Source organism: Canis lupus, chromosome X (assembly GCF_011100685.1).
Source record: "Canis lupus familiaris isolate Mischka breed German Shepherd chromosome X, alternate assembly UU_Cfam_GSD_1.0, whole genome shotgun sequence".
Lineage (NCBI taxonomy): Eukaryota > Metazoa > Chordata > Mammalia > Carnivora > Canidae > Canis > Canis lupus.
Window position 1 is genome coordinate 105,381,698 of NC_049260.1, and position 27,829 is coordinate 105,409,526.

At 39.5% G+C, this 27,829-nt stretch overlaps 1 protein-coding gene across 1 annotated transcript in view; it reads right to left on the reverse strand.

The window, feature by feature from the left end:
• The window catches only part of GPC3 (glypican 3), a 440,745-nt gene that overhangs the window by 147,324 nt on the left and 265,592 nt on the right, over window positions 1-27,829 (reverse strand). The window contains exon 4 of the mRNA XM_038586609.1: window positions 7,827-7,960. Coding sequence (XP_038442537.1) covers window positions 7,827-7,960 — 134 coding nt within the window. The remainder of the gene's footprint in view (window positions 1-7,826; window positions 7,961-27,829) is intronic.

The window sequence follows — 27,829 nt, forward strand, 5'->3', positions numbered from 1 at the left end:
TTGAATTATATCCTTTAAATTGATGAACTGTTCTACCAGCTGTATTGAGATGTAACCCCAAAAAAGCATAGGGAAGAGGTGAGCTAGGTCTCAGGAAGAGAAGCTTGTTTACTAGGAGGAGGGATGCCCCTTGGAGCAATGGATGGAGACAATCAAGAGGGCCAGATGTGGCTGGACGTGAATTACAAGCATCGGTGAGGAGAGAGAAAAGAAATCTGCAAGAGCTGTAAATAATAATTAAAATCTATTTCTGGGGATCCCTGGGTGGCGCAGCGGTTTGGCGCCTGCCTTTGGCCCAGGGCGCGATCCTGGAGACCCGGGATCGAATCCCACGTCGGGCTCCCGGTGCATGGAGCCTGCTTCTCCCTCTGCCTGTGTCTCTGCGCCTCTCTCTCTCTCTCTGTGGCTATCATAAATAAATAAAAAAATAATAATAAATAAAATAAAATCTATTTCTTCCTTCATCTTTTAAAATAAGGTCTGTTGGTTTTCTTTCTCATTGTAAAAGAAATATATACTCACTATTGGGGAGTTTAGAAAATATGGAAAGGTAGAAGGGAAAAAAACTCTATCTCTAGTCCTCCCAGCAAGAGATAATCACAGTTAATATTTGGATATACTTCCTTCTAGACTCGTCTCTCTCATAACCTTTTATGTTTATTTCTCTAAAAGCCATTCTTCTTGAAACGCAGATACACAGAGTTCTTTTTGGTTTTGATAGTGTATTATTCCCATTGGAATCCATGGTGCATTTGATTAGAAAAGAACTTGAGAATAATGAAACAAATGCAGGTTCTCAAATAACTCTCTGGGCCTCTGGGGGTGAGGCAGTCCCCTCCTCCCGGGAGGACAGAGAGCAGGGGTCCAGCACATGCGGCAAACTGGCCAAGACCTATGAGTCCTCCAGTGTGGAGTGGTGCAGGGCTGCTGCTACAGGGTGGGCCATGCCTTCATGCCAAACCTTCTACCTCCCCCAGGAAAAGAGCCCTTGGGTTCCAAGAGAAACTTGGATTTTTGAAAATAAATCCAGACACACTATTTTGCAGGCTAGAAGAAAGCCTTTCGAAGCTGTTGGAGAGTTAATGAGCTTTTCAAAAGAGCAACAACAGGTGATAATGTCCTCTGACACTGCTTCCCTGAGGAGCAGCAGAGTGTGACAGGAGCAGTTTACCTCCTCCCGAGTTTACGGGGCCCCCTCTCAGTTCCCCTCTTCTTTGTCACTCACTCCTAAACCCCTTCTGACCCTGGAAGGAATGGTCTTTTGCTTTTATCTTGCTTTAAATAAAGCCTTCTATCCCTCTGCTTATATAATTTTAAAAGGAGGTGAGTGGAATATTTCCATTTCTCTCTTGAAAGAAGGGTACCTGAAACAAAATTAGGTGACATATTAATTACCCATGTATGACTCAGTCCAGATTTCTTTTCTTTGTACCAGTAGCCCATAACAGACAACAAAAGAACCTCCACCCATGAACTAAGGCAGTCTGCTCAACTGAATGGTCGGGGGGGGGGGGGGGGGGGGGGGGGGGGGGGGGGGGGGGGGAGGGGCGGAGGGATAGAATGTTTGGACAATTAGTTGCCCGGGATGGGAAAAACAATTTGATTAAAGGAAAGGTTCTTTGATTCCAACTCCACTTTCTTCTACTACGTGCATGCCAAACATACCACTTGACATATAAATAGTAGAGCCTAGGGCTCTCACTTAGGTCAAACCCAACACTTGCTTACAGCGGTCTGCTGGAGGGGGGGAAGCCTCTGCATAGAGCATGCTATTCAATGTGTTAAGTGTGGAACTAAAGACAGGGCCCCTTTGCATGCACGAGCCATTTTGAAATATTGCAGCTGGGTGCACATGATCTCCCCTGGCGGGCTCCCATGTCCGCAAGAGGAGCGCCCCCTTCTTGGGTCGTGGGGGAGGGGACTCCTTCAGTTTTCTTGCAGGGATTTGCTTGGGTAGGCATCAAAGCAGCACTAATTGGGAGCCACTACAAGTAAAAACAGCCTTTCATCCCCAACTGCAGATCCTGAACTTTTCTCCTTTATCATTAAGGTTCTTTTTTGTTCTTAATATAAAGTAATAGGAGCTCATTATTTTAAAAAAAATGAAAACCCAGAAAAGCAAATAAGCGAAAATAATTATCATTGGAATGACATAGGATCATGTTTCATTCTGCGGCAGAGAAACTTTCACAGTCTGACCCCAAATTGTAATTTTCTACCCGTTCTAAAGATGAGCCCATACTTTTTTCTCATGATGTTCCCTTTGCCTGGAACACCCTTCTTTCCCTCCTCCATCTTTTGAATTTCTAGTCTTCCACCAAGGCCTGGCTCAAGAGTTAACTTCTCCCAGAAGCCTTTTTTGACTTTTGCAGGAGAGCTGCTAACTTCCCCAGCTATGGTGCTGCCAACCTTTTGGATGCAGCTCTGCTATGACACTTTTGCACCTGGTGTATGAAAATTGTTTATTTGTGTGTGCCTCCCCCTAACTAGGCCAGCAGCTCCTCCTATTCATCAGAGTTTAATCCGTACACAATGCTCAGCATATAGATGGTGTTGACAAATGTTGAAAGAAGTAGAGTCCTATTTAGGGCAGAATGACTTGTACCAGACCCGAAACTCGTTGATTCACTCAGGGCATACTTTGTTGTTTTGTTCAGAGGGTGGAAGGCACCACTAAGCTTACAAAGCTGCTTGGCCAAACCAGAGCCACAGTCTGAGAGGGAGTGGGAGTAAGCATTGATTTTGGACCAAGTTGCTGAGATCAGCTTTTGTTCTTTTCTTTCTAGGTCATTTACTAGTGTCACCTAATCCATTGCCCCTTCAGACCAAGTCAGGGAGGAGGAGAGGAGGGGCAGTGCAGGAAGGGGAGGGTGGAATACACAGATGCAATTTCACAGGGGTGGAGGGACTATGTGACTTTCTCGCACAATAGCGGATGGGCCAGCAGCTCAGGACAGAGAAGAGAGGCAGAATAGATGATTCAACTGAGATTTGGGGCTTAGAAAAAGGACAACTATTGCTCAAGTGTTTCACCAAACTTTATGGGGGTGCGTGAATGACACAGTAAACAGCATCATATGGAAAGTGGTGAACGAGACATTGAAGAGGGCAAAGGAGGTAGAGGCTGACATTTGAGAAGTGTTGAAGATATTAGAGCTGGCAAGGACTATAGAAATCGCATGGCTTCTATTCTGATTGTTACTTGTGCATCTTGCCCCACCCTGTTTCAAATCTGATGACAGATATGTTCAATATTTCTACCTTAACAGAACACCGAATCCCATACACAGGCCACCAGTTGAGTATTAAATTGCCTTTAAATTGAACTAAGCTATTTCTAAGATTAGTTGTGTGTTGCAAACTACCCAGTTGGGGGCAGACAAAACAAACAGATGACTTCTGAATGCTACCAAAGGAATCCTGCATTTCTCTGTGTTGTTATTTTAATAAGGGAAAGGGCTTTTCAACTCATAATCAGATTCAGACAGCTTGCTCACAATCTCCACAGACTGAACACTACAATAGGGTTCCTTTCCAATTATCATATTTTTAACCGAAGAGCATGAAGCTTGGGCATGGGTGTGAGAGGTGCTGGAGGCACATATATTTTTCTGGACAGTGTGAAATGCTGTGCACAACATACCGAGAAATTTATAGAGGTACTAACTCTGTGCCAAAACAAGCCCTCCTGATAACATAAAATTGCAGGGGCCAGGGCATTGAGCAAGAGATCATCTTAATCCCCAAGTTTCCACTCTCCCTAAGAGGGTTTACAATGCCTATTGGAGGGAGTTAAATGAAATCAGATACTCTCCTGTTGTTTTGCTTTCTTATCCTGCAAGAGAATTCAGGAAGAATGGCTCCAACTCTGACTCTAATGCTTCAGTTTGCAAAAGAGATGAGAGGCATCACGGGGTGAGCTCATGTTCCCAACACCCAAAGGAGCTGTGCCTCACCGCCACTTACTCGAGCCTACAGGCTATGTAGTTTTCTTACTATCTTTTATTTTAGGCTTAGCAACGAGTTCAAAAATTGATCTACACAAAGGGCCAAATCTGGGTGCCCAGCCATTCATCAATTTTTCCCCCACAGGAATCAACACCATAGAGTCCTCCCTGGTAAGGCGATAGGAAATGGGTCCCACAGAGCCCAAGACAGAGGCTGTGGCAGCAGGACCTTAATAAAGTAGGACCTCCTACTTACTTACTTACTACTTACTTACTCATAAATGTGTCTAGGTTGGCAGGGTAGCCTCAAATGGGACTGGGTTGGTGTGTTTAGTTTGAATGAACTCTGCATGTGATTCTGTTACAGATTCATATATTACTTCCTCCCTGAAGGCCTGCTCCCTGGGCAGAGGCTCTCTGTTCCTGTAGGCCTCCTCTAGGGACAGACTCTGGATACTCTTTTGCACTTATAAAACAGTTTTGGAATTATGTTGCATTTAAGACTATTTCCACATTAGACTGCTTTGGAGAGTTGAGACTGTGTCTTGATTTTTGATGCCCAGGACGCATTCTGGCACACAATAGGTATTTCCTAAATTTCTGCTGAGTTGAACAAAGCAATATATAAAAAATACATATTGTTGTATAATGTTATATAAATATATTACATTTATAATATAGAAATGTAATTTATAATTTAAAAATTCCATTTATTAATTTTATTTTAAAGTTTTACTTAAGATTTTATTTTTAAGTAATCTCTGCACCCAAGGTGGGGCTCGAACTCACAATTCCAAGATCAAGAGTTGCATGCTCCACTGACTGATCCAGCTGGGTACTCCTCTTATTAATTTAAGCTAATAATTATGTAGTATACTTATATTTTTAATGTTATTTATAAATAATATAATTATGAATTATATATAATTATAGGTACAATAATTACAAATGAATATTGATTTATTAGATATTAATTGCATAATATATTCTTTATTATTAACATACTAGGTTATATTATAATAATACAATATAAATATATATTGTTCACTGCAGTCCTATTTGCAAGGAGCTTCTCCTAGTTAAAGGTCAATGACTGAGGTTAATTTCTCAGGTGGTTTTGGGCAAAGCATAAAAGCAATGGAGAACAACAGACAAAAAAAAAAGTCAGGGGTTAAAGAAAGTCTGAAGAAATAACCAAACTTTGTCTTCCCAGAATGACAAAAGGCAGGAAACCACAAATGTTGGAGAGGACGTGGAGAAAAGGGAACCCTCTTACACTGTTGGTGGGAATGTGAACTGGTGCAGCCACTCTGGAAAACTGTGTGGAGGTTCCTCAAAGAGTTAAAAATAGACCTGCCCTATGACCCAGCAATTGTACTGTTGGGGATTTACCCCAAAGATACAGATGCAATGAAACGCCGGGACACCTGCACCCCGATGTTTCTAGCAGCAATGTCCACAATAGCCAAACTGTGGAAGGAGCCTTGGTGTCCATCGAAAGATGAGTGGATAAAGAAGATGTGGTTTATGTATACAATGGAATATTACTCAGCCATTAGAAATGACAAATACCCACCATTTGCTTCGACGTGGATGGAACTGGAGGATATTATGCTGAGTGAAATGAGTCAATCGGAGAAGGACAAACATATGTTCTTATTCATTTGGGGAATATAAATAATAGTGAAAGGGAATAGAGGGGAAGGGAGAAGAAATGGGTAGCAAATATCAGAAAGGGAGACAGAACATAAAGACTCCTAACTCTAGGAAACGAACTAGGGGTGGTGGAAGGGGAGGGGGGGTGCGGGTGACTGGGTGGCGGGCACTAAAGGAGGCATTTGACAAGATGAGCACTGGGTGTTGTTCTGTATGTTGGCAAATTGAACACCAATAAAAAATAAATTTATTATTAAAAAAAAAAAATGACAAAAACTTCCCAAAGATCCCTTATACTATAGAAAAATGGTTCTCAAATTCTTTGGTGCCAGGACCCCTGTGGCAGTTTGTAAATATGTCCACAAATTCTTTGATATTCCTTCCTTCAAGAGGTGGAATTTAATTTCCCTCCCCTTGAGTGTGGACTAGAATTGGTAACTCACTTCTAAAAAATTGATATCAGAATTGACAGTACATCACTTCCCAGACTAGGCCAGAATAGATATCACAGCTCTCACCTTCATGTATTCTAGGGAAGCCAGCAGCCATGTTGTGGGGACACTCATGAGGTCCATGTAGTGAGAAAATGAGGCCTCCTTTCCACAACTAGTGCGAACTTGCTAAGTGAACCACCTCAGAAGTAGATCCTCTAGCCCAGTCAACACTTCATATGGCTCCAGCCCCAGAAACTGACTGAAATTTCCTTAGAGACTGACAACCACCCAGCTAACCTGTTCCTAAATTCCTGACAGAAACTGTAAAATAATAAATGTTGGTTGTTCTAAATCACTGTGTTTTGAGGTAATTTGTCATGTAGCAGTGGATAACTAATACAACCCCTGTATTGAGGGCTCCAAAGAGCTTTTGTTTGTACAATATGTATCTTTTGATAATTATTGCCTTAGAAATTAAAAATCAGGGAAATTTTTTAATTTTAAATTAATAATAAGTGATTATATGATAACATAAATAATACTTTTATGAAAAAAATAGTGAGAGAGTGATATTGTTTTTACATTTTTACAAAATATCTTTAGCCTGGCTTAATAGGAGATGGCTAAATTCTCCCATTGGCTTCTGCATTCAATCTATTGCAATGTGTGTTTTGGTTGAAGTATATGAATAAAACCCAGGTTCACGTGGATATGTAGTTAGCAAAAGGAGCATGTAACAGACTCCCTGAAAGGGTCTCTGGGACTTTCTGGGTCCTTGAATCACACTTTAAAACTGTTGTTACAGGGAAACTAGAAATTCATTTGGTTGGAAGTCAACAGAAGAGAAGAAAATGGGACTTTCTGAAATGGTTCTTTGGAGAACTCTCTCTCTCTCAAGCAGCCTTACTGCCTTCTCTTACTCCAAACTGGATCATATATGACTAAGAATTATCACTTCAAAACCTCCTGTAGTAAATAGTTATGAATGGAATAATTTTGCCTACATCTGAGATGTTGCTTATTTCATCTCTTAATTTTCCATCTGTAGGCCAATCTCTCCCAATTCCTTCAAAGTCATCAAGAAGCAGAACTCATGTCTAGCTATTCCTGAGCCAGTGGCAGGGCTGGTGACATATGCAGTCCTTTTGGGAAGGCAGTTCTCCTAGATTTGTATTGGGATTCCTATCCAATGTCTACCCCTTATTTGTAACCATGAAGTTAGGACAGAGAGGGAGGGCATCTGGGTGAGGAGAGAAAGAATGAAGAGAATTAGAAACAAACTTTAATTTAGTCCCTTGACTGCTGTCTTAAGAGACAGAAACTGAACCCTTCATTTTATATACTTACAAGAGTGTATAGAATGTGCAATATGTGCATGTGTGTGCGTGTGTGTGTCTTGCCAGTTTCTCTCTGGTGAACTTGACCTGGATTCACTGTTAATAATGGGAAAGTCACAAATGAAGCCATAATATTGTAAGACCAGATCATAAGCAGAAAGCTTTTTGTTTAATCAATAAATATCTTGAATAGAGAAGTTCATTCCACCCTGTGTTGCTGTGCTGGATATTTACACATGGTAACTTTACATTTAAATATAGCTTAGGTATAATACACTATCTTTTTTGTTAACATTGACAAATGGCAGAATTTAATTAATCAAACTCTACTCAGTAGAACGAAATAATATGTATTTAAGAAGCTTCATTCCAAAGGTTTTTGACCTTAAAATACAATTGCTAATTGTATGGTGAAATAGAGAAAAAAACAAAAACTAAAAAATCCTGCTTACCTTCTTCGGCTAGATAAGGTTTCTTCATGTTCTACATGAGCAACTTTTAATACCTTCTTGTCAATAAACAGATCTTCAGGATAATAAGCAGATCTATACTGGCGTTGTTGAGAATGGGCACATAACTTGCCAATCTGAAAAAGAAATGTAATATAATTATATGATACTTTCACAGATATGATAGTAGAAACAAATTCTGAAATGCACTTCAATTTCTTCCCCAATTTCTTTTTTAAAAGAGCAGAAAGAAGCTATTATTGGAGTCAAAAAGGGTGATAAGCTTTTAAGGCAAAGAGCCATCTGTGGAAGAGAAGGCTGAAGGTTGTGGCCGTGGGACTCCGAGCACAGCCTATTCAAAGGTTTCCTGAGATGAAAAATGCTTTTTTCTCTATAGTGAAGTGCCCATTTGCAAGGACCCTCTACACAGGACTTATGCTATTGATATCTTTCAATGGTACTTGGTGTTTATACCTATGAAGAAGTTCCCAAATGGGGATTACAAAGTTTAGGAAGGACCAGTGCAGGAAGTGAGGGGGTGTTAGAAATGTGGAGAGTAGCCTGTTAAGAGAAAGAGCAGCCTCCCACACAGAGAGTTTTGTTATAAGACCCAAAGTAGAGTATTCTGAAAAATGTCGGTGTAATTGCTCATCTGACTTTCCTAAAAATGCTCAAGGGGAAGAAAAAGGCAGGGTAACTAATTAATAGCCATTGTTGTCAGCTATGAATCACGTATCATGGAATAAGGCCAGGACTGAGAGTACTACGGAACACAGGTGCTCGAGAAAGTCTACCTTCTCCCCTCCCTTGCTCTTTCTCTCTCTCTCCATTCAAAAATATATCTTTTCTTTTTCCTTACTCCTTTTTTCCCCCTTTCTTCCTTTTTCTATCCATTCAGAAGTACTGTTCGTTCACAAGCACTTATTGGATGCCTCCACTGAAAGCTTAGTTCTCATATACTCACAGAGCAATGATTAAAAGATGGCATCAGCTTTCTTTCTCAATTCTAAATGATCTGGTTCAATTATTTGTAGATTTCCTTCTTTTTTTTTTTTTTGCTTTCAGACAAAAGCCTAAAATGAACTTCTATATAAAGAACTATGTATTCAACTATGTATTCACATGTCTCCCTTATGCCAGACACTAAGCTAAATGTTATCATCTCCATTTTTTAGGTGAAGAAACTGAGGTTTGGGGAAATTAAGTTACTTGCCTAGGGCAAATAGGCAGTGGATTCATCATCTGACTTCAAAGCTTCTACAACATCACCTCCCTAGAAGATGATGCTTAATTCCCAGTTGTCTGTACTCTCTATTTTTATTTTTTAAAAGATTTTATTTATTCATTCACAAGAGACAGAGAGAGAGAGAGAGAGGCAGAGGCACAGGCAGAGGGAGAATCAGGTTCCCCATAAGGAGCCCAATGCAGGACTTGATCTCTGATCCCAGGATCATTCCCTGAGCCAAAGGCAGACGCTCAACCACTGAGCCACCCAGGCGTCCCCTCTCTCTTTTTTTAAAAAGAAATTCCCAGTCCTCAGGGGGCACCTGGATGGCTTAGTTGGTTGAGCGTCTGCCTTTGGCTCAGGTTGTGATCTCGGGGTCCTGGGATGGAGCCCTGCATCCAGCTCCCTGCTCAGTGGGGAGTCTGTTTCTCCCTATGCCCCTCCCTCTGCTTGTGCGTGCTCTCTCTCTGTCAAATAAATAAATGGAAACTTAAAAAAAAAAGAAAGAAATTCCCAGTCCTCAAAATAGCCAAGGTGAATATATAGATTGTACACATTAGGAAAAATATTAGAAATACCTAGTGAAAATGGAGGTTATATCTTTGTTACTTCTGTACCTCCATGGAATTCAGACTGAATGTTGCACACTATTAGGCACTCAGTAAAGGCAAATTAATTGAAATGAATTGAAAGAAACTCCTAGTATGAGGTCTGGCATGCCATTCTACTGACAGACCATGGGCTGTGTGCAGTGATCCGTTTCTGGATTTCTCAAGATGGCCCTGATAACATTTACAAAACTAAGCTATCTATGTCTTTATAAAAGCAAAAATGGCATTTGGTTTATAGAGCTTTGGAAAGTTTTCCATATATAGATAAATTCTTGAGTTAGAAAAAAAAAATCTGAAGTAAGTAGTAGCATTATCTCCACTGGTAAAAGACAGCACCTGTAGTCTGATATTCAGACCAGCTATTCTCAATAGTAATATCTTAATGGGAATGAAACAAAGGTTACAGACACCTTGAAATACTCTATTTGGCTATGGAATGAATGATATGGAATTTTGCAGATGTGTTTATGAAATGCTATTGATTTGGGCTGATATTAATTTGAAATGAAGAATCTGTATTCGAGGCACCTGGATATCTCAGTTGTTGAGCATCTGCCTTTGGCTCAGGGTGTGATCCCAGAGTTCTGGGATCGAGTCCTGCATCGCGGGGGACAAGTCCCCCATAGGGAGCCTGCTTCTTCCTCTGCCTATGTCTCTGCCTCTCTCTCTGTGTCTCTCATGAATAAATAAATAAAATCTAGGGCAGCCTGGGTGGCTCAGTGGTTTAGTGCTGCCTTCAGCCCAGAGCATGATCCTGGAGACCCAGGATCGAGTCCCACGTCGGGTTCCCTGCGTGGAGCCTGCTTCTCCCTCTGCTTGTGTCTCTGCCTCTCTCTCTCCTCTCTGTATATTCTCATGAATGAATGAATGAATGAATGAATGAATGAATAAATAAATAAATAAATAAATCTAAAAAAAAAAGAATCTGTATTCTCTGAGTTCACTCCAATTGGTAGAAGTCTGGTTGGGTGCTTTAGTGAGGGGGCTGCCTGTCTGGACTGAGGAATTCAGTTACAATCCCTTAAAGTTTACAAGGCAGATAAGAATAATTAAGGACAGACCACACATCCTAAAATTATGTTCATAGACATATACATGTTTATTTGGTCACACAGCTGGTGAATGTTTGGGGAACAAAGCCATGATCCTCACTCCACAAATACCTATTACTTCCTGAACATACATCAGTGTGAGAATCTATTTCACCAGGATCAAAGAATTCTTTGCAAATTCAGGAGCATGGAACACACTCTCTTGACTAGCACCTGTTCCAGGTCCAGCACCAGAATCAAAATCTTTTTTTTTTAATTTTTTAATTTATTTATGATAGTCACAGAGAGAGAGAGAGAGGCAGAGACATAGGCAGAGGGAGAAGCAGGCTCCATGCACCGGGAGCCCAATGTGGGATTCGATCCCGGGTCTCCAGGATCGCGGCCTGGGCCAAAGGCAGGCGCCAAACCGCTGCGCCACCCAGGGATCCCATGCGCCACCCAGGGATCCCCAAAATCTTTCACACATCTTTCATAGTAGCGTGTCTACTCACAAGCCACAGCTCTGAAAGCTGCCTCCCCATTGAAAGTCTGCCCTTTGTATCCGTGAATGCTAATTGGGCCACAGCAAGACTTGAAAGTTTCCAACCCCTTTCCCACCCTACTGGAAATGGGGTGCAGCCGAGGCAAAAGTAGGAAGGTTAAGAACAAATGAGAATGTAGCCAGTGTGACCTTTCTTCCCAAGCCACCCAATGTGGCATTATTGGGCAGACTTCCCAAGGCTCCGTGTGGGGTAAGGGGCAAACAATGGTGTCCTGCCAACGCCCCAACCCCCTCCCCCATCTGAAATCTGCCACATCTTATCAGACAGGCTGTATTTTCTTCCACAAATCTACCATGAAGCAAATTCTTCTCATATACAAAGCATTTGTCAAATGTAGACCCCTCCCCCTTTGGGCTCTTCTCTCCACATCTTTCATCTCCACCCTGCGTGAGCTGTAGGTGAATATTATAAGCTCATTTTGAGAGGTGGCCACAAAAAGAAAATATAATTTACGAAATGCAGCATTCACATGAAAGAGGTCCTTTCAGTGTCACACTTGGGCAACATCAGGCGATGCCTTGGAAACCTGGGTCTCACTCTATGGCTGTATTTGTGTCAAGAGGCATTTTAGGACTCCATATCCTGCCCAGGAGTTTTAGGCTCTTAAATAAGAAGTGCAATCCAATTTCCTTTCACTGACTAATGTACCTGGTCAAGGATGCCGCTATCTTGAAATTTAGTTAGTGGAAGTGGATTTATTAGATAGGTGAGTGTCTCTATCAATAGACCTGGAATAGAAAACCCCTTCATTTTCCATGAACTGTGATTCCTAATGGTGCCTTTATTCATGTGCCAGAAGCTGTGGCAGGGAAAGCAATGGTGTTCTGAAGTGTTACAAAACTTGAAACATAAGAAGGCAGGGCCGTGGGCCGCCTGGGTGGCATATTCAGTTGGGTACCTGACTCTTGGTTTCAGTTCAGGTCACCATCTTGGGGTTGTGGGATCGAGCCCTACATTGCACTCAGCAGTGGAGTCTGTTTGGGATTCTCTCTCCCTCTCCCTCTGCCTCTCCCTACCACACTCACTCTCTCTCCGTCAAATAAATAAATAAATCTTTTTTTAAAAAAGAAAAAAAGAAGGGCTTCTGACCATATCTAGGTCATCTTAGTAACCTAAGACCATTCTTTCCTAAGCAGGGTCCAGAACACTGGCCTAGTACATGCATGAGGAGAATATACCACTAGGGCCCAGCAAGGTATGGTGAAGAGCTCAGCTGACTGGGTCTCAAGAGATCTGGTCAAGATACGATATGCAAAGTGTCATATTTGACTCTAACCTCCTCTGAAAAAAGTGAAAATGACTTTTCTTTTTTTAAAATATATTTTTAAAGATTTTTTTATTTGAGACAGAGAGAGAGAGAGAGAGAGAGAGAGAGAGAGAGAGGCAGGCAGAGGGAGAAGCAGACTCCATGCAGGGAGCCTCATGTGGGACTCGATCCTGGGTCTCTAGGATCACGCCCTGGGCTGAAGGCAGTGCTAAACCGCTAAGCCACTGGGGCTGCCCTAAAAAAATATTTATTTGAGAGAGAGAGAGAGAGTGAGAAAGAAGAAGCAGAGGCAGAGGGACAAGCAGATTCCCCCCCTGAGCACAGAGCCCAACATGGAGTTCTTTCCCATGAACCCCAGTATCATGACCTGAGATAAAATCAAGAGCTGGACTTTCACCCAACTGAGCCACTCAGGTGCCCCAGAAAATGACTTTTCAAGTAGAATATATTACCAAAGATTTTGAAACCATGAAAAGCTTTGGTTTGATGCAATTCACACAGGCATCCCATAACTGACATGTCAAGATATGCAGATACCCCATTGGTTAAAATATAACTATACTGATTCTCAGGCCCCATTTACTGTTGGTTCTGGAAAACCCCAGGTAACAAAAACCTCAGACTTGATCTCCCCCTCTGAGTGAGCAGAGAAAGTCTATATTGTAAGTTTCTCCATAATACCAGTATTTCACATTTGTAACCTAATACCTCACTCCAGTCTCGTGTCTTAGCAATAATTCTACAACCATTCTCCGTTCTCGATAGTGAGTTCTACAACAACCCTCCGAGGCATACAGACCTGGTGCTGTTGACCTCATTTTAGAGATAAGGAAACTGAGGCTCACAATGGTTAAGGAACTGAAGCAAAGTCACAATGGTAGTAGATGGCAGAGTCAGGACTTGAACCCAGATCTGCCCAATTCCAAAACCTAAGTTGTATGGGTTTTTTTTTTTTAAGATTTTATATATTTATTCAGGAGAGACACAGTGAGAGAGGCCGAGATGTAGGCAGAGGGAGAAGCAGGCTCCTTGCAGGAAGCCGGATGTGGGACTAGATCCTGGGACTCTGGGATCATGCCCTGAGCTGAAGGCAGACGCTCAACCACTGAGCCACCTAGGCATCCCCCTAAGTCTATTTTTTAGAGATTTTATTTTTAAGTAATCTCTATACACAACGTAGGGCTCTAACTTACAACTCTGAGATCAAGAGGATCATGCTCCACCAACTGAGCCAGCCATGTGCCCTGAGTTTTTAATTCTTTTTCCCCTATGCCATAGATTTCTGTCAAGATGATAGGCTCTGGGGCTTCCCAGTACTGAGTGTGACCCTGCTCTGTAGTCCTGTGGACATCCTATCCATAACTGGAGAAGATGAATGATTATGAGGAATTAAAAAACATACTTGAAAGATGGGCTAGTCATGAAAGATAACTTGAAAAACTGACGTCCAATTTTAACCTAAGTTTCAGGCAGCATTCCTAATGGAGTGACTTAAACTCTTTGGGCTGCCAGATAGGAGTCGATTAGTAATCACACTGGACGTCCAGTTCTGCGGGACAGGTGGTTCCCAAGTGTGTTCAGCCTGCAGCTTGCTGTCTGCAGGATATGCATGGACCCTGACTGCCTGCTGAAGGAAGTCAGATTCTTGGGCTGGCTAAAGATCGGTAATTCCTACAATTTAACCCCAGTCTAGTCTGATGTCTGGCCCGAGTATGCTCTTTATAGCTTCCTCCAAATGGAGATTCCACGTTGATCCTATGTCTACAAAAATGCAACAGGTTTAAGCCTTTAGCTCTAATAGCCTAAGAGATGAGAAACTGGGGACAGAGGCCAATCAGTACATCTCCTTTTCTCTCAAGAGCTCCAAGACTTGAAGTCTCTCTAGGGATCTCTGCAGTTTTGTTTAATTATGGAATAACTTTTCTGCTGAAATCCAGCTGATCATTGTGGTCCCAAAGAGTGTTTTTCAGAGAACCGTTGATAAATAATTGCTGTAAATTTTGTTTTTTGTCATCAATGGATTCATCAGAACTCCAAGGAAAGAAAAAGAAATACTTCCTCTATGGTTATGCAATTTAAATACCAACTCTGATCCCATGGTCCACTCTGGAGGAGTATTTTTTTTATTTTTTATTTATTTACTTATGATAGGCACACAGTGAGAGAGAGGCAGAGATACAGGCAGAGGGAGAAGCAGGCTCCATGCACCGGGAGCCCGACGTGGGATTCAATCCCGCATCTCCAGGATTGCACCCTGGGCCAAAGGCAGGCGCTAAGCCGCTGCGCCACCCAGGGATCCCCACTCTGGAGGAGTATTACCTGTGGCATTTGTTTTAGGATACCCTGGGGCTTGGGGATGGGGTGGGATGGGAATTCCGTAGGTTTCCAGCTGAAATAAAATAATGAACTTCAGTTCATTCTGTTGAATTGTCTATTATGCTGTTGTTCAATTTCATTTAATTAAATCTTAAAGTTTTAAAACAAAACATACATTGAAATTATGTGATATACAACATAAACTTTTTAATAGTAGTAACCATGCCCATTTAACAATTCTACAGGTATAATAAAAATGCTAATATATGTTAATGTTTAGTCTGTGGTTAATGTTTTGTCTTGTTAATTTCCCCAGGGCTTTTATTACTGATTTAAATCTGCCACACTACTCAACTGATTGCACTGCTTCCACAAACTGCATGAAAGTAGCTCAAATGAATACTGATTAACAGAAATGAACAAACATTTGGCTGGGCAAACCATTCTTATTATATGCTTGTAATCATTACATACATTTTCTTACAATGAGATGGGCATGGCAGGCATTTTCCACTCATTTTTCCTACAAAAATATGCATATGAGCATTAAATTAATTTATAACCTTGTACTTCAGGAAGCACATCACTATTAATTAACTATTGATTGATCTGGATATAGAGCACAGAGGATAACGAACAGACCTGGTGACAATGTAAGTGTTTTTTTTTTTTTTTTCTGCCACAGACGTTTTGCTGTGACTCATCATTAATTGCTTGACTGTTAAAATAAAAGCCGCTAATAAATCGTAACGCATTATGAATCGTGCAATTTTAGGAAATCAGGTGTCACTATGTGAATCTTCCATTCAAGTCCTCTCTTTAAATAAATTGAGATCCAAAAAAGGGGGAACTTATCCTGCAGATCAGTCTGCTGCTCAGTGGAACTATAGCATTATACTATAGTGAAAAGAACACAATTTGGAGACCTGGGTTCTAGTCCCATTCTCTTCTTGTTTCGTGACCCCACACAAGTCCTTTAATTTCCTTCAAATTCAGCTTTCTCGTCTGCAAAATGGAAACAACCACACTGCCTGTTACACCTAGCAGCTATATGAGGATCAAATAAACTGGTGGATGGAAGTGCAAAGCCTCCCACATCCCAACAGAAATCTAACTCATGCATTCTGTAAGTGGGGACTGCTTACCTTCTGCAGCCCGCCTTGCATGTTAGAATCTTGGGATACCTGGAATATCTCCTTCGGTTCTTCAGGGCTCCAATTACTGATACATGCAAAGAATCTTTGCTGGCTACCCAGTGTTTCTAACCTCAATGGCGATGAATGCTTGGGGGATGGGAGACAGGTTTTCAATACCCTTTTGTGGAAGAGACTTGCATTTTACTAACTTATATTAGCCACAAGTGGATTCTAAGCTGAAAATAGAATCCTTTGTGTGTGTGACTAACACCTCTTATGATATACTAACCCCTTCCCAGGACCAGAAGCCCAGGGCAGTGTTGCTTAATCATGTATGGCCAATATGGCCAATATGACCAATATGGCGGGGGTTAAAAGAGACCTTCATGTAGCCAAAACATTCAATACTGAATTCAGATACCACTCCTCCAAATGTGCTCCTCTGCTTGAGTCCCCCGTCCCAGTGGAAAGGAATAATAGGATCACCTATCTGCTCAGTTTATTAGCAGGAAAATAGATGAATAAAATCTCCATGTGCATTTGACTTGCTTTTCCAGTACCTGAAGGCCAAGATTGAATTCCCTCAGTGTCTGGTGTGGTTACTAGCCAACATGGCTATTGACTACTTGAAATATGGCTAGCCTGAGTTGTGATATGCTGGGTCTTGAAGATTTAGTATGAAAAAAAGAATGTGAAATATCTTATTAGTAACTTTTATATTAATTATATGATGAAATGATAATCTGAATAAAGTCAGTTAAACATATTAAAATTTCATCCATTTTTTTCCCTCTCTCTCACAGCCATTTAAGCCTTGGTTTTTTTCTGTCTTATAAATAACTTTCAACCCTGTGAGCTTTTCTTCATCCTGAGGTCTAGGATACCGTTAACTGTCTCTTAGAACAGTGCTTCTCATGCTTTTATATGTATACAAATCCTCTGGGAGTCTTATTCATGTAGATTCATATACATCTAGGGTGAGTTCTGAGATGAGCAGCAAGGCCCCAGTGCAGTGGTTCTCAAAGTGTGGCCCCAAAATGAGTAGTATCAGTATCACCTAGGAACTTACAAATGCAAATTTTAAGGCCCAGTCATAGACCTACTGAACCAGAAAGGTGGGGAGTGGGGTCCAGCCATCTGTTTTAACAAGCCCTTCAGGGTATTCTGATATACACACAGATTGGAAGCCACTGCCACACAGATCATCCCAACATCCTCTTAATTAGTCTCCCAAGCTCCAGTTTTGACCCTCCCACCCAATTTATCCCCTCTAACTGTAGTTCTCTGAGACCCTTTCAGGAAGTTCTAGAGGTCAAACCTATTTCCATAATAATACTAAGACTTTATTTGCCCTTTCCACTCTTATTCCCTCAGAAATACATAAAGGCATTTTCCAGAGGCTACATAATGTATAATGAAATAATTGCTCTGGAATATGTGTTTGTATATTCTAAAAGTTTCTAAGATCGCTGGTTTAGGTATAAATATATGCACTTGTCAGAGGTTAATTCATTCTGAGTACTTAGTGCTCTTACTGGCTACTTAGGTGACGCTTACTATAATCTTTGTAATCTCTTTCTCATTTAATAAATTGTTATTTTGAATGCTAGAAGTTTTGTGTCTACATGAAAACATAAGAAGTAAATGCCCTTTGGAGTGGATGGGTGGCTCATGTGGTTAAGTGTCAGACTTTTGGTTTCCACTCAGGTCGTGATCTCAGGGTCATGAGATTGGGCCCCACCTCAAGGTCCACTCTCAGCGCAGAGTCTGCTTGAGATTCTTTCTCCCTCCCTCTCCCTGAAGGTCCTGCTTGTGCATGCTCTCTCTCAAAATAAATACATAAATCTTTTTTTAAAAAAGAAGTAATGCACTTTGTAGTCTCATTTGTAATATTTAGAAATATTTTTTGAAAAATCATCAAATTTTTAAGGTTAACTATAACTGTATTATTGAAGATTTTATATGTCATTATATAATAATATTTATTTAAGCATATTTACAGCATATTTTTCTGATATTTAAAGATGGATGCTTGGCTTCAAAAAGCAAGACTTGCTCAATCCCTGAATGTCTAGGTCTAAAGATGCTAAAAGGTGGTCACAGAGTTCTCTGAATCACAGAAAGGTGGAACCTACACAGTAGATTGCAACCATAATTAAGAAACAAGAATATGACAAAAAGCTATCATTCCTTGGCCTAATAGACACTAATAAATTTATCTTACTATGTCTGATGCCCAGAACATTTCAGAATAGTATTATACTGTGACCTAAGTATAGAGTCATCTTGAAATTAATCATTCAGAGATTAAAGAAAAAGGAATTAAATATTTAAAAGTAGATGTCGTGAGCTGCGTAAAAGTCAAAATTGTTTGTTACAGTTTTTCCAGAATAGAAATGGAAAAGCCATGAAAGCATTGTGTGGTATACTGTATTATAGTAGATGAGGAAACACACACAACAGTGGAGAAATCAACAAACATTTCAGAGTTGGAAAGACTATCCAATGGGGATATTATTGAAAACAATCTCTTCAAAAAATGGTGTTGGGAAAACTGGACAGCTTACATGCAAAAGAATGAAACCGGACCACTTTCTTATACCATACACAAAAATAAACTCAAAATGGGTTAAAGACCTAAATGTGAGACCTGAAACCATAAAAATCCTAGAGGAGACCACAGGCAGTAACCTTTTTGACATTGGTGGTAGCAACTTCTTTCTAGATATGTCTCCTGAGACAAGAGAAACAAAAATCAGAAATGAACTTTGGGACTACATCAAAATAAAAAGCTTCTGCATAGCCAAGGAAACAATCAACAAAACTTATGGAATGGGAGAAGTTAACTGCAAACGACATGTCTGATAAAGGGTTAGTATTCAAAATATATAAGGAATTTATTAAACTCAACACCCAAGAAACAAATAATCAAATTAAAAAATGGACAGAAGACACAAATAGACATTTTTCCAAAAAAAGACATATAGATGGCTAACAGACACATGAAAAGATGCTCAGCATTGCTGATCATCAGAGAAATGCAAATTAAAATTACAATGAGATATCACCTCACACCTGTCAGAATGTCTAAAATCAACAACACAAAAAATGACAGGTGTTGGTGAGGATGTGGAGAAAGGAGAATCCTCTTGCACTGTTGGTAGGAACGCAAGCTGGTGCAGACACTCTGAAAAACGGTATGGAGGCTCATCAAAAAGTTAAAAATACAACTACCCTATGACCCAGCAATTGCTCTTTTAGGTATTTACCCAAAGAATACAGAAATATAAATTCAAAGGGATACATGAACTCCGATGTTTTTAGCAGCATAATCTTCAGTAGCCAAATTATGGAAACGGCCCAAATGTCCATCAACTGATGAGTGGGTAAAGAAGATGTGGTATATAGATACAATGGAATATTAGTCATCAAAAAGAACAAAATCTTGTTATTTGCAATGATGTACATGGAGCTAGAGAGCAATATGCTAAGTGACATAAGTCAGAGAAAGGCAAATACCGTATGATCTCACTCATACGTGGAATTTAAGAAACAAAATAAATGAACAAAGGAACAAAATGAGAGAGAGACAAACCAAGGAATAGACTCTTAACTATAGAGAACAAACTGCTGGTTATCAGAGGGGAGGTGGGGGATGGGTGAAATGGGTGATGGGGATTAAAAAGGATACTTGTGGTGATGAGCACCAGGTGGTGTATGGAAGTGTTGAATCAGTATACTGTACACCTGAAACTAATATTACACTGCATGTTAACTAACTGGAATTTAAATAAAAACTTAAAAAAAGAATTGGTGATGTTTCTGAAAAAACAACATTATAAAGATGTCATTGCCAAATGTCTACTGGATAAAGAGTCAGTAGGGGAAATCATGCCACCTTCCAATGAAAGAAATTAACTCATCAAATTAAATATTTAGCTGCAAACATAAAGATGGGGGGTTAATATCGCCTCAGTGGAACTGTTTTTGCCTTTCAAATAGACAAATCTACAGACATGAGCCGGAGTTGCTGTTTTGCTTATGTTTATCCAGTATTAGCACCAACTAATCATTGAAAAAGATCTATAAGTGAGAGCTTTGGGAGAGAAACATGAGTAGTGCTGGAATATTCCCAGTGTTGAATGACATTGTTGAAATCCATGGTTTATCCTCAAGTAAATGTGAGGACATTTACACTGATGGTACAAAAGCAATGGCATCTGAGTCAGGGGAGTGGCACTAAACTCTGATGGTAATCATTTTATTTTTCGCTGCTAAGCACTCTCAATTTTTAAAAAATCTTGTTTCAGGGGGGCCTGGGTGGCTCAGTCATTTGGGAATCCAACTCTTGGGTTTGGCCCAGGTTATGATCTCAGAGTTATGGGATCAAGCCCCACATCAGGGTCTGTCCGCATTCATCACAGAGTCTGCTTGTCCCTCTCCCTCTGTTCCCCCGCCTCTTTCTCTGTCTCTCTAAAATAAATAAATAAAATCTTTTAAAAAATAAAGTTAAAAAATGCAGTTTCATTTAAGAAAGAACTTGAAGAAGCAGTACAAAATAATTTTAGTAAATCTTGACCCTTGATGACATCTTTTTTTTTGATGACATCTTTTTTAACATTATGTGTGATGAAATGGAAAGTCTACATAAAGTATTTCTGTTACATAATAAAGTATGATGATCATCTAGAGGAAAAGCCCATGCAGGACTGAGTTGAGATAACTAGGCATTTTTTTCATGAAACATTATTTTTATATAAAAGACTGACAAACTAATGTTATTCACACATGAGTATTTGGCAGACATTTTCTTTAAAGGGAACAAAGTGAGTCTATTACTTCAAGAAAAATAACTGACACTGTTTGTATCCAATGATAAAATTTGTACTATCAGCCTTTCCAGTTCCACATATAAGAAGCTTGGAAGTTGCCACTACGTCCTCATAACAAGAAGTTAAACAGACTGAAAAATCCATTCTTCTTGGATCCATAAGAGAAGGGCAGACAGAGGGACAGACGATAAATCCCCATCACCAAGACTAGATAGATAGGCAAATACAGGGAGTCGGAGCTCACCAGAGCATAGAATCAGAAGCAGAAGTCACCCTGAGACCCAGTGCTGGGGTAGGAAAACTGGAACTGTAATTGACAAACTGCTGGAAGCTGAGTGCAGAAAACCCTGAGAAAAATCTCCAGGGAGACCCTGTCATAAGTGGACCTCCACAATATTATGAAATTTACCTTCAGTTTTATAAAAGAAAGAAGAAAGAAAAAGGAAAGAAAGAAAGGAAGGAAGGAAGGAAGGAAGGAAGGAAGGAAGGAAGGAAGGAAGGAAGGAAGGAAGGAAGGAAGGAAGGAAGGAAGGAAGGAAGAAAAGAAAAAAAAGAAAGAAATTTACCTTCAGGAGCCTGACTAGATTCCCACAGTAAATACCAGAGGAAAAAAAAATCCCTCAGGCTTCCAGCAAGCGGAGGTGAAAAGGAACCATTTTGAAAGACACCAGGGCACTCTGTTCTCAACAAGTCCTTCTCTAAGAAGAAACTAGTTAGTCAAAGCCCAATCTGTTGGAGTATTATCAGAGCCTAACTTACTTGAGGAAGGAACATACCCAAATCTAGCCCACTCTAGCCATCCTGCACCACCTAATGGGGGATTAAAAAAACCTGAGAAACACCTGTGAAGTTCATGGTCCAGAGGCATAGGCTCACTAAAACACCAAGACTTAATCACAGAATTATAGAATGCCTCTCCTCACCCTATGCCTTACCACATTACTAAAAGCCTATTTACAGCAATTCCTTTTAACAAGTACATCATGTCCAGCTATCAAGAAAATAATTACAAAGCATACCAAAAGGCAAGAAGCACAATTTGAAGAGATAAAGCAAACATCAAAACTAGAATGTCAAAGATGTTGGAATTACCAGACTGGGAATTTAAAACAACTATGATTTATTAATAATTGGTAAAGTAAATAGCATGCAAGAAAAGACTGGCAATATAAGCAGAGAGATGAAAATCCTGAGAAGGAACCAAAAGGAATGTTAATGAGAAAAAAACAATAACAGAAATGAAGAATGGTTTTGACAGGATAATTAGTAGACTGGACACAACTGATGAAAGAATCTCTAAGCTAGAGGATGTAGCAATAGAATCCTCAAAGATCAAAAGGCAGGGGCACCTGGGTGGCTCAGTCAGTTAACCCTCAGACTCTTAGTTTTGGCTCAGGTCATGATCTCAGGGTAGTAAGTATGGAGTCTGCTTAAGATTCTTTCTCCTCACTCTCTCTCCCTCCCCCTCTGCTCCTCTTCCTTCCCATGCATGTACACATACTCTCTAAAATAAATAAATAAAATCTTTAAAACAGAAAGCAAAGAGAACAAAGACATAACAGCACACAATAGAATATCCAAGGACTGTGGGACAACCACAAAACATGTAACATGCATAATGGGAATACCAGAAGGAGAAGAAAGAAAGGAATAGAGAATATTTGAAAATATAATGACTGAGAATTTCCCCAAATTAATGTCAGGCACCAAACCACAGATCCAAGAAGCCTAGAGACCATCAAGCAGGATAAATGTAAAACAAAGGAAAGCAAACAAACAAAAAACCAAACTACACCTAGGCATACCACCTTCAAATTACAGGAAATCAAAGATAAAAAGTACTGAAAGAAGTCAGAGGAGAACAAAAACACCTTACCTATACAGGAACAAAGATAAGAATTACATCTAGCTTTTCTTCAGAAACCATGCCAGCAAGACCTGAGTGGAGTAAAATATTTAAAGTATTGAGAGAAAAATGTCACCAACCTAGAATTCTGTGCCCTGAAAAATTAACCTTTAAAGGTGTAGAGGAATGCAAATCAAAATCACAATTAGATATCACCTCACACCTATTAGAATGGCAAGTATCAAAAGACAAAGATAACAAGTGTTGGCAAGGATGTGGAATATAGGGAACCCTCGTACACTGTTGGTGGGAATGTGAACTGGTACAGCTACTGTGGAAAACAGTATGGAGGCTCCTCAAAAGGCAAAATAGAGAACTACCATATGATCTAGCAGTTCCACTTCTGAGTATTTGTCTGAAGAAAATGAAAAACGAATTCAAAGAAATATATACATCTCTGTGTTCACCGCAGCATTATTTATAATAGCCAAGATATGGAAGAAACCTAAGTGTAACTTTGTAGTGTATATAAATGAATCACTATGTTGTACACCTGAAACTATTATAATATTGTATGTCAACTACACTTCAATTAAAAAATACAGTGGAGAAATATTTTCTCAAACAAAAATTAAGGGAATTTGTGTCTAATAAACCTGCCTTGTATGAAATGTGAAAGGAAGTTCTATAGCAAGATGGAAAATAATATACATCAGAAACCCAGATCTCCATAAAGAAAAAGAAGAGCATTGAAGAGCGAATAAGTTAAGGTAAAACAAAAATAAAGACTTTTTCTTAACTGACCTAACAGATAAAAGTTTGTTCAATATGCTAATAGCAACAATGTGCTTGATTATCTATGCTAATGTATATATCTTATGCATATACCATTATATATGCTGATATATAAATGAAATGAATGTGAATAATACAAGAGATAGGAGAAAGGAATTGGGATTACTTTGGTATTATAAGGAATTTACACTCTTCATTAAGTGTATAGTGTTATTTGAAAGTGGACCTGGATTATTTGTAGATGTATACTATAAACTCTAGGGCAACCACTAAAAAAATTTTAAAAAGAACTAAAACTGATATACTAAGAAAGGAAAAAAATGGAATCACATACAAAGCTAAATTAAAACCACGAAAGGCAGAAAAATAGTGAAAGACAAAAATGGGAACAAAGAGCAAGGGCAACAAATTGAAAACACAGTAAAACATATGGTAGATATTAATCCAAGTATATAAATAATCACTTTGAATATCAATAGTCTAAATGTTTCAATTAAAAGACAAAGATTGTCAAAGTGGATCAAAGAACATAATTTAACAGTATATGTTTTCTACAAGAAATCCAGTTTATGTTTTTTAAAGATTTTATTTATTTACTAGAGACAGAGAGAGAGAAAGGCAGAGACACAGGCAGAGGGAGAAGCAGGCTCCATGCAGGGAGCCTGAGGTGGGACTTGATCCTGGGTCTCCAGGATTACGCCCTGGGCTGAAGGCGGCGCGAAACCGCTAAGCTACCGGGGCTGTCCAAGAACCCCAGTTTAAACATAAAGATGCATAAAGATTAAAAGTAAATGGACAGGAAAAATATATCATGCTAACACTAATCAAAAGATAACAGGAGTTGACTATATTAATTGCAGACAGAGCCGACTTCAAAGTAAGAAAAGCTATCAGGGATAAAGAGAGGCATTACATAATGATACAGAAGATATAATAGTTCTCAACATGTGCCTAACAATAGGGCATCAAATTGTATGAGGCAAAACCTGATAAAGTCTTCCAGGAGAAATGGATAAATCCATCATTACACTTGAAGACTTCAACACCCCTCTTTCAGAAATTAACAAATCCAGTAGGCAGAAAAATCAGTAAGGACATATTAGAACTTTACAACACCATCAATCAGCTGGATATAATTGATATCTGCAGACTCTTTCATACAACAACAGCAGACAACACATTCTTCTCAAGCTTACATTCACCAAAATGGACCATAATCTAGGCCATAAACACAACAAATTTGAAAGAAATCACACAATGTTTGTTCCCATGCCACAGTGAAATGAAACTAGAAATCAGCAATAGAAAGATAAATAGAAGTTACTGTGGCCAAGTTCAAAAAGGGCGTTGCCTGTGTAACTTCTTGCAAGATTCATCCATGAAGGCAAGAGAAACAAAAGCAAAAATGAACTATTGGGACTTCATCAAGATAAGAAGCTTTTGCGCAGCAAAAGATAATGTCAACAAAACTCAAAGAACCTACAGAATGGGAGAAGATATTTGCAAATGACCTATCAGATAAAGGGCTAGTTTCCAAGATCTATAAAGAACTTATTAAACTCAACAGCAAAGAAACAATCCAATTATGAAACGGGCAAAAGACATGAACAGAAATTTCACAGAGGAAGACATAGACATGGCCAACACGCACATGAGAAAGTGCTCTGCATCACTTGCCATCAGGGAAATACAAATCAAAACCACAATGAGATACCACCTCACACCAGTGAGAATGGGGCAAATTAACAAGGCAGGAAACCACAAATGTTGGAGAGGATGTGGATAAAGGGGAACCCTCCTGCACTGTTGGTGGGAATGTGAACTGGTGCAGCCACTCTGGAAAACTGTGTGGAGGTTCCTCAAAGAGTTAAAAATAGATCTGCCCTACGACCCAGAAATTGCACTGCTGGGGATTTATCCCAAAGATATAGATGCAATGAAACGCCGGGACAACTGCTCCCCGATGTTTATAGCAGCAATGTCCACAATAGCCAAACTATGGAAGGAGCCTCTGTGTCCATCGAAAGATGAGTGGATAAAGAAGATGTGGTTTATGTATACAATGGAATATTACTCAGCCATTAGAAACGACAAATACCCCTTATTTGCTTCGATGTGGAGGGAACTTGAGGGTATTATGCTGAGTGAAGTAAGTCAATCGGAGAAGAACAAACATTATATGGTCTCATTCATTGGGGGGAAATAAAAAATAGTGAAAGGGGATAAAGGGGAAAGGAGAAAAAAATGAGTGGGAAATATCAGAAAGGGAGATGGAACATGAAAGACTCCTAACTCTGGGAAGCGAACTGGGGGTGGTGGAAGGGGAGGTGGGGGGGTGGGGGTGACTGGGTGACAGGCACTGAGGTGGTCACTTGATGAGATGAGCACTGGGTGTTATTCTATATGTTGGCAAATTGAACACCAATAAAAAATAAATTTATATAAAAAAGATAACTAGAAAATCCCATAATACTTGGAGATTAGACCAGATGCTCTAACTCATATGGGTTAAAGAAAATTAAATGAAAATAAAAATACAAGTATTAAAATCTGTAGGATGCAGTGAAGGTAGTGCTTAGAGGGGAAATTATAGTATTGAATGCATATATTAAAAAAGAAGAGGGGCACCTGGGTGGCTCAGGTTGTGATCCCAGAGTCTGGTGATTGAGTCCCACATCAGTCCCCCAGGTTCTCCCTCTGCCTATGTCTCTGCCTCTCTGTCTCTCATGAATAAATAAATAAAATCTTTAAAAAACAAAAATAAAAAGAAGAAAGTTCTAAAATTAAAAATCTAAGTTTTCACCTTAGGGAACTAGAAAAAGAAGAGCAAATTAAATCCCAAGTAAGCAGAAGAAAATAAATAAATACAAATTAGAGCAGAAATCAGTGAAACTGAAAACAGGAAATCAATAAAGAAAATCAACAAAACCAGAAGCTAGTTCTTTGGAAGGATCAATAACATCCATAAGCCTTTAGCCAGGCTAAGAAAAAAAGAGAAAGGACACAAATTATTAACATCAGAAGTGAAAGGGGACATCACTACAGATCCCATGGAAATTGAAATGAAACCCACTTAGGAATTCCCATAGGAATATTATGGACAACCCCATGTCCAGAGATTTGATAACCTAGGTAAATGGATGAATTTCTTAGGAGAAATAATCCGGGGGATCCCTGGGTGGCTCAGCGGTTTAGCACCTGCCTTTGGCCCAGAGTGTGATCCTGGAGTCCCGGGATTGAGTCCCACATTGGGCTCCCAGCATGGAGCCTGCTTCTCCCTCCTCCAGTGTCTCTGCCTCTCTCTCTCTCTCTCTCTCTCTCTCTCTCTCTCTGTCTATCATAAATAAATAAATAAATAAATAAATAAATAAATAAATAAATAAATCTTTAAAAAAAAAGGAGAAATAATCTGCCATAACTCATACAAGAAAAAAATAGATGATTAGAATAGGCCTGTATCTATTAAAGAAACTGAATCAATAATTAACATCCTTCTAAAACAGAATCAGGCCCAGATGGGTTAACTGGTGAATTCTGTTAAATATTTAAGGAAGAAATTATGCCAATTCTCTACAATCTCTTTCAACAAATTTGGGGCACCTAGGTGGCTCAGTTGATTGAGCTTTCAACTCTTGATTTAGGCTCAGGTCATGACCTTAGGGTTGTGAGATCAAGCCCCATGTCAAGTTCTGTGCTCAGTAGGCAGTCTGCTAAGATTCTCTCCCTCTTACTCTCCCCCCTTGTTTCTCCCCCCTTCAAAGAAATCACACAATATTTGTTTCCCATGCAACAGATAAATAAATCTTCTTTAAAATGTATTTATTTATTTATTTATTTATTTATTTATTTAAGATTTTATTTATTCATTAGAGACACAGAGAGAGAAGCAGAGATATAGGCAGAGGGAGAAGCAGGTTCCCAGCAAGGAGCCTGATGTAGGACTTGATCCTAGACCCTCGGGATCACATCCTGAGCCAAAGCCAGATGCTCAACTGCTGAACCACCCAGGCATCCCAATAAATAAATATTTTAAATATTTATTTATTTAGTATTAATAAATATTAAAGTAAAGAAGTATTAATCTTTGGCAGATCTGCCTTACTCAGTGAACCAATTTTTTTAAATGACTAATGCAGTATGATACAAAAATCACACAATAGCTAAAGATCCACTCAAAGTGCAAGAAAGACTTTATTGTAACAGAAAATAAAAAGTTAAGTGATATGGTTTCAGATTTCATATTGCAGCTAATCTTTAAGAAACTATCACTTGTCAAATTTTTTGTAGTATCAAAGAAAAATAGCCTTAATTATGTGGAAAGTGTATTAAGACACTTTTTTTCCAATTGTATATCTGTGTGAGGCCAAATTTTCATCAATCTAAC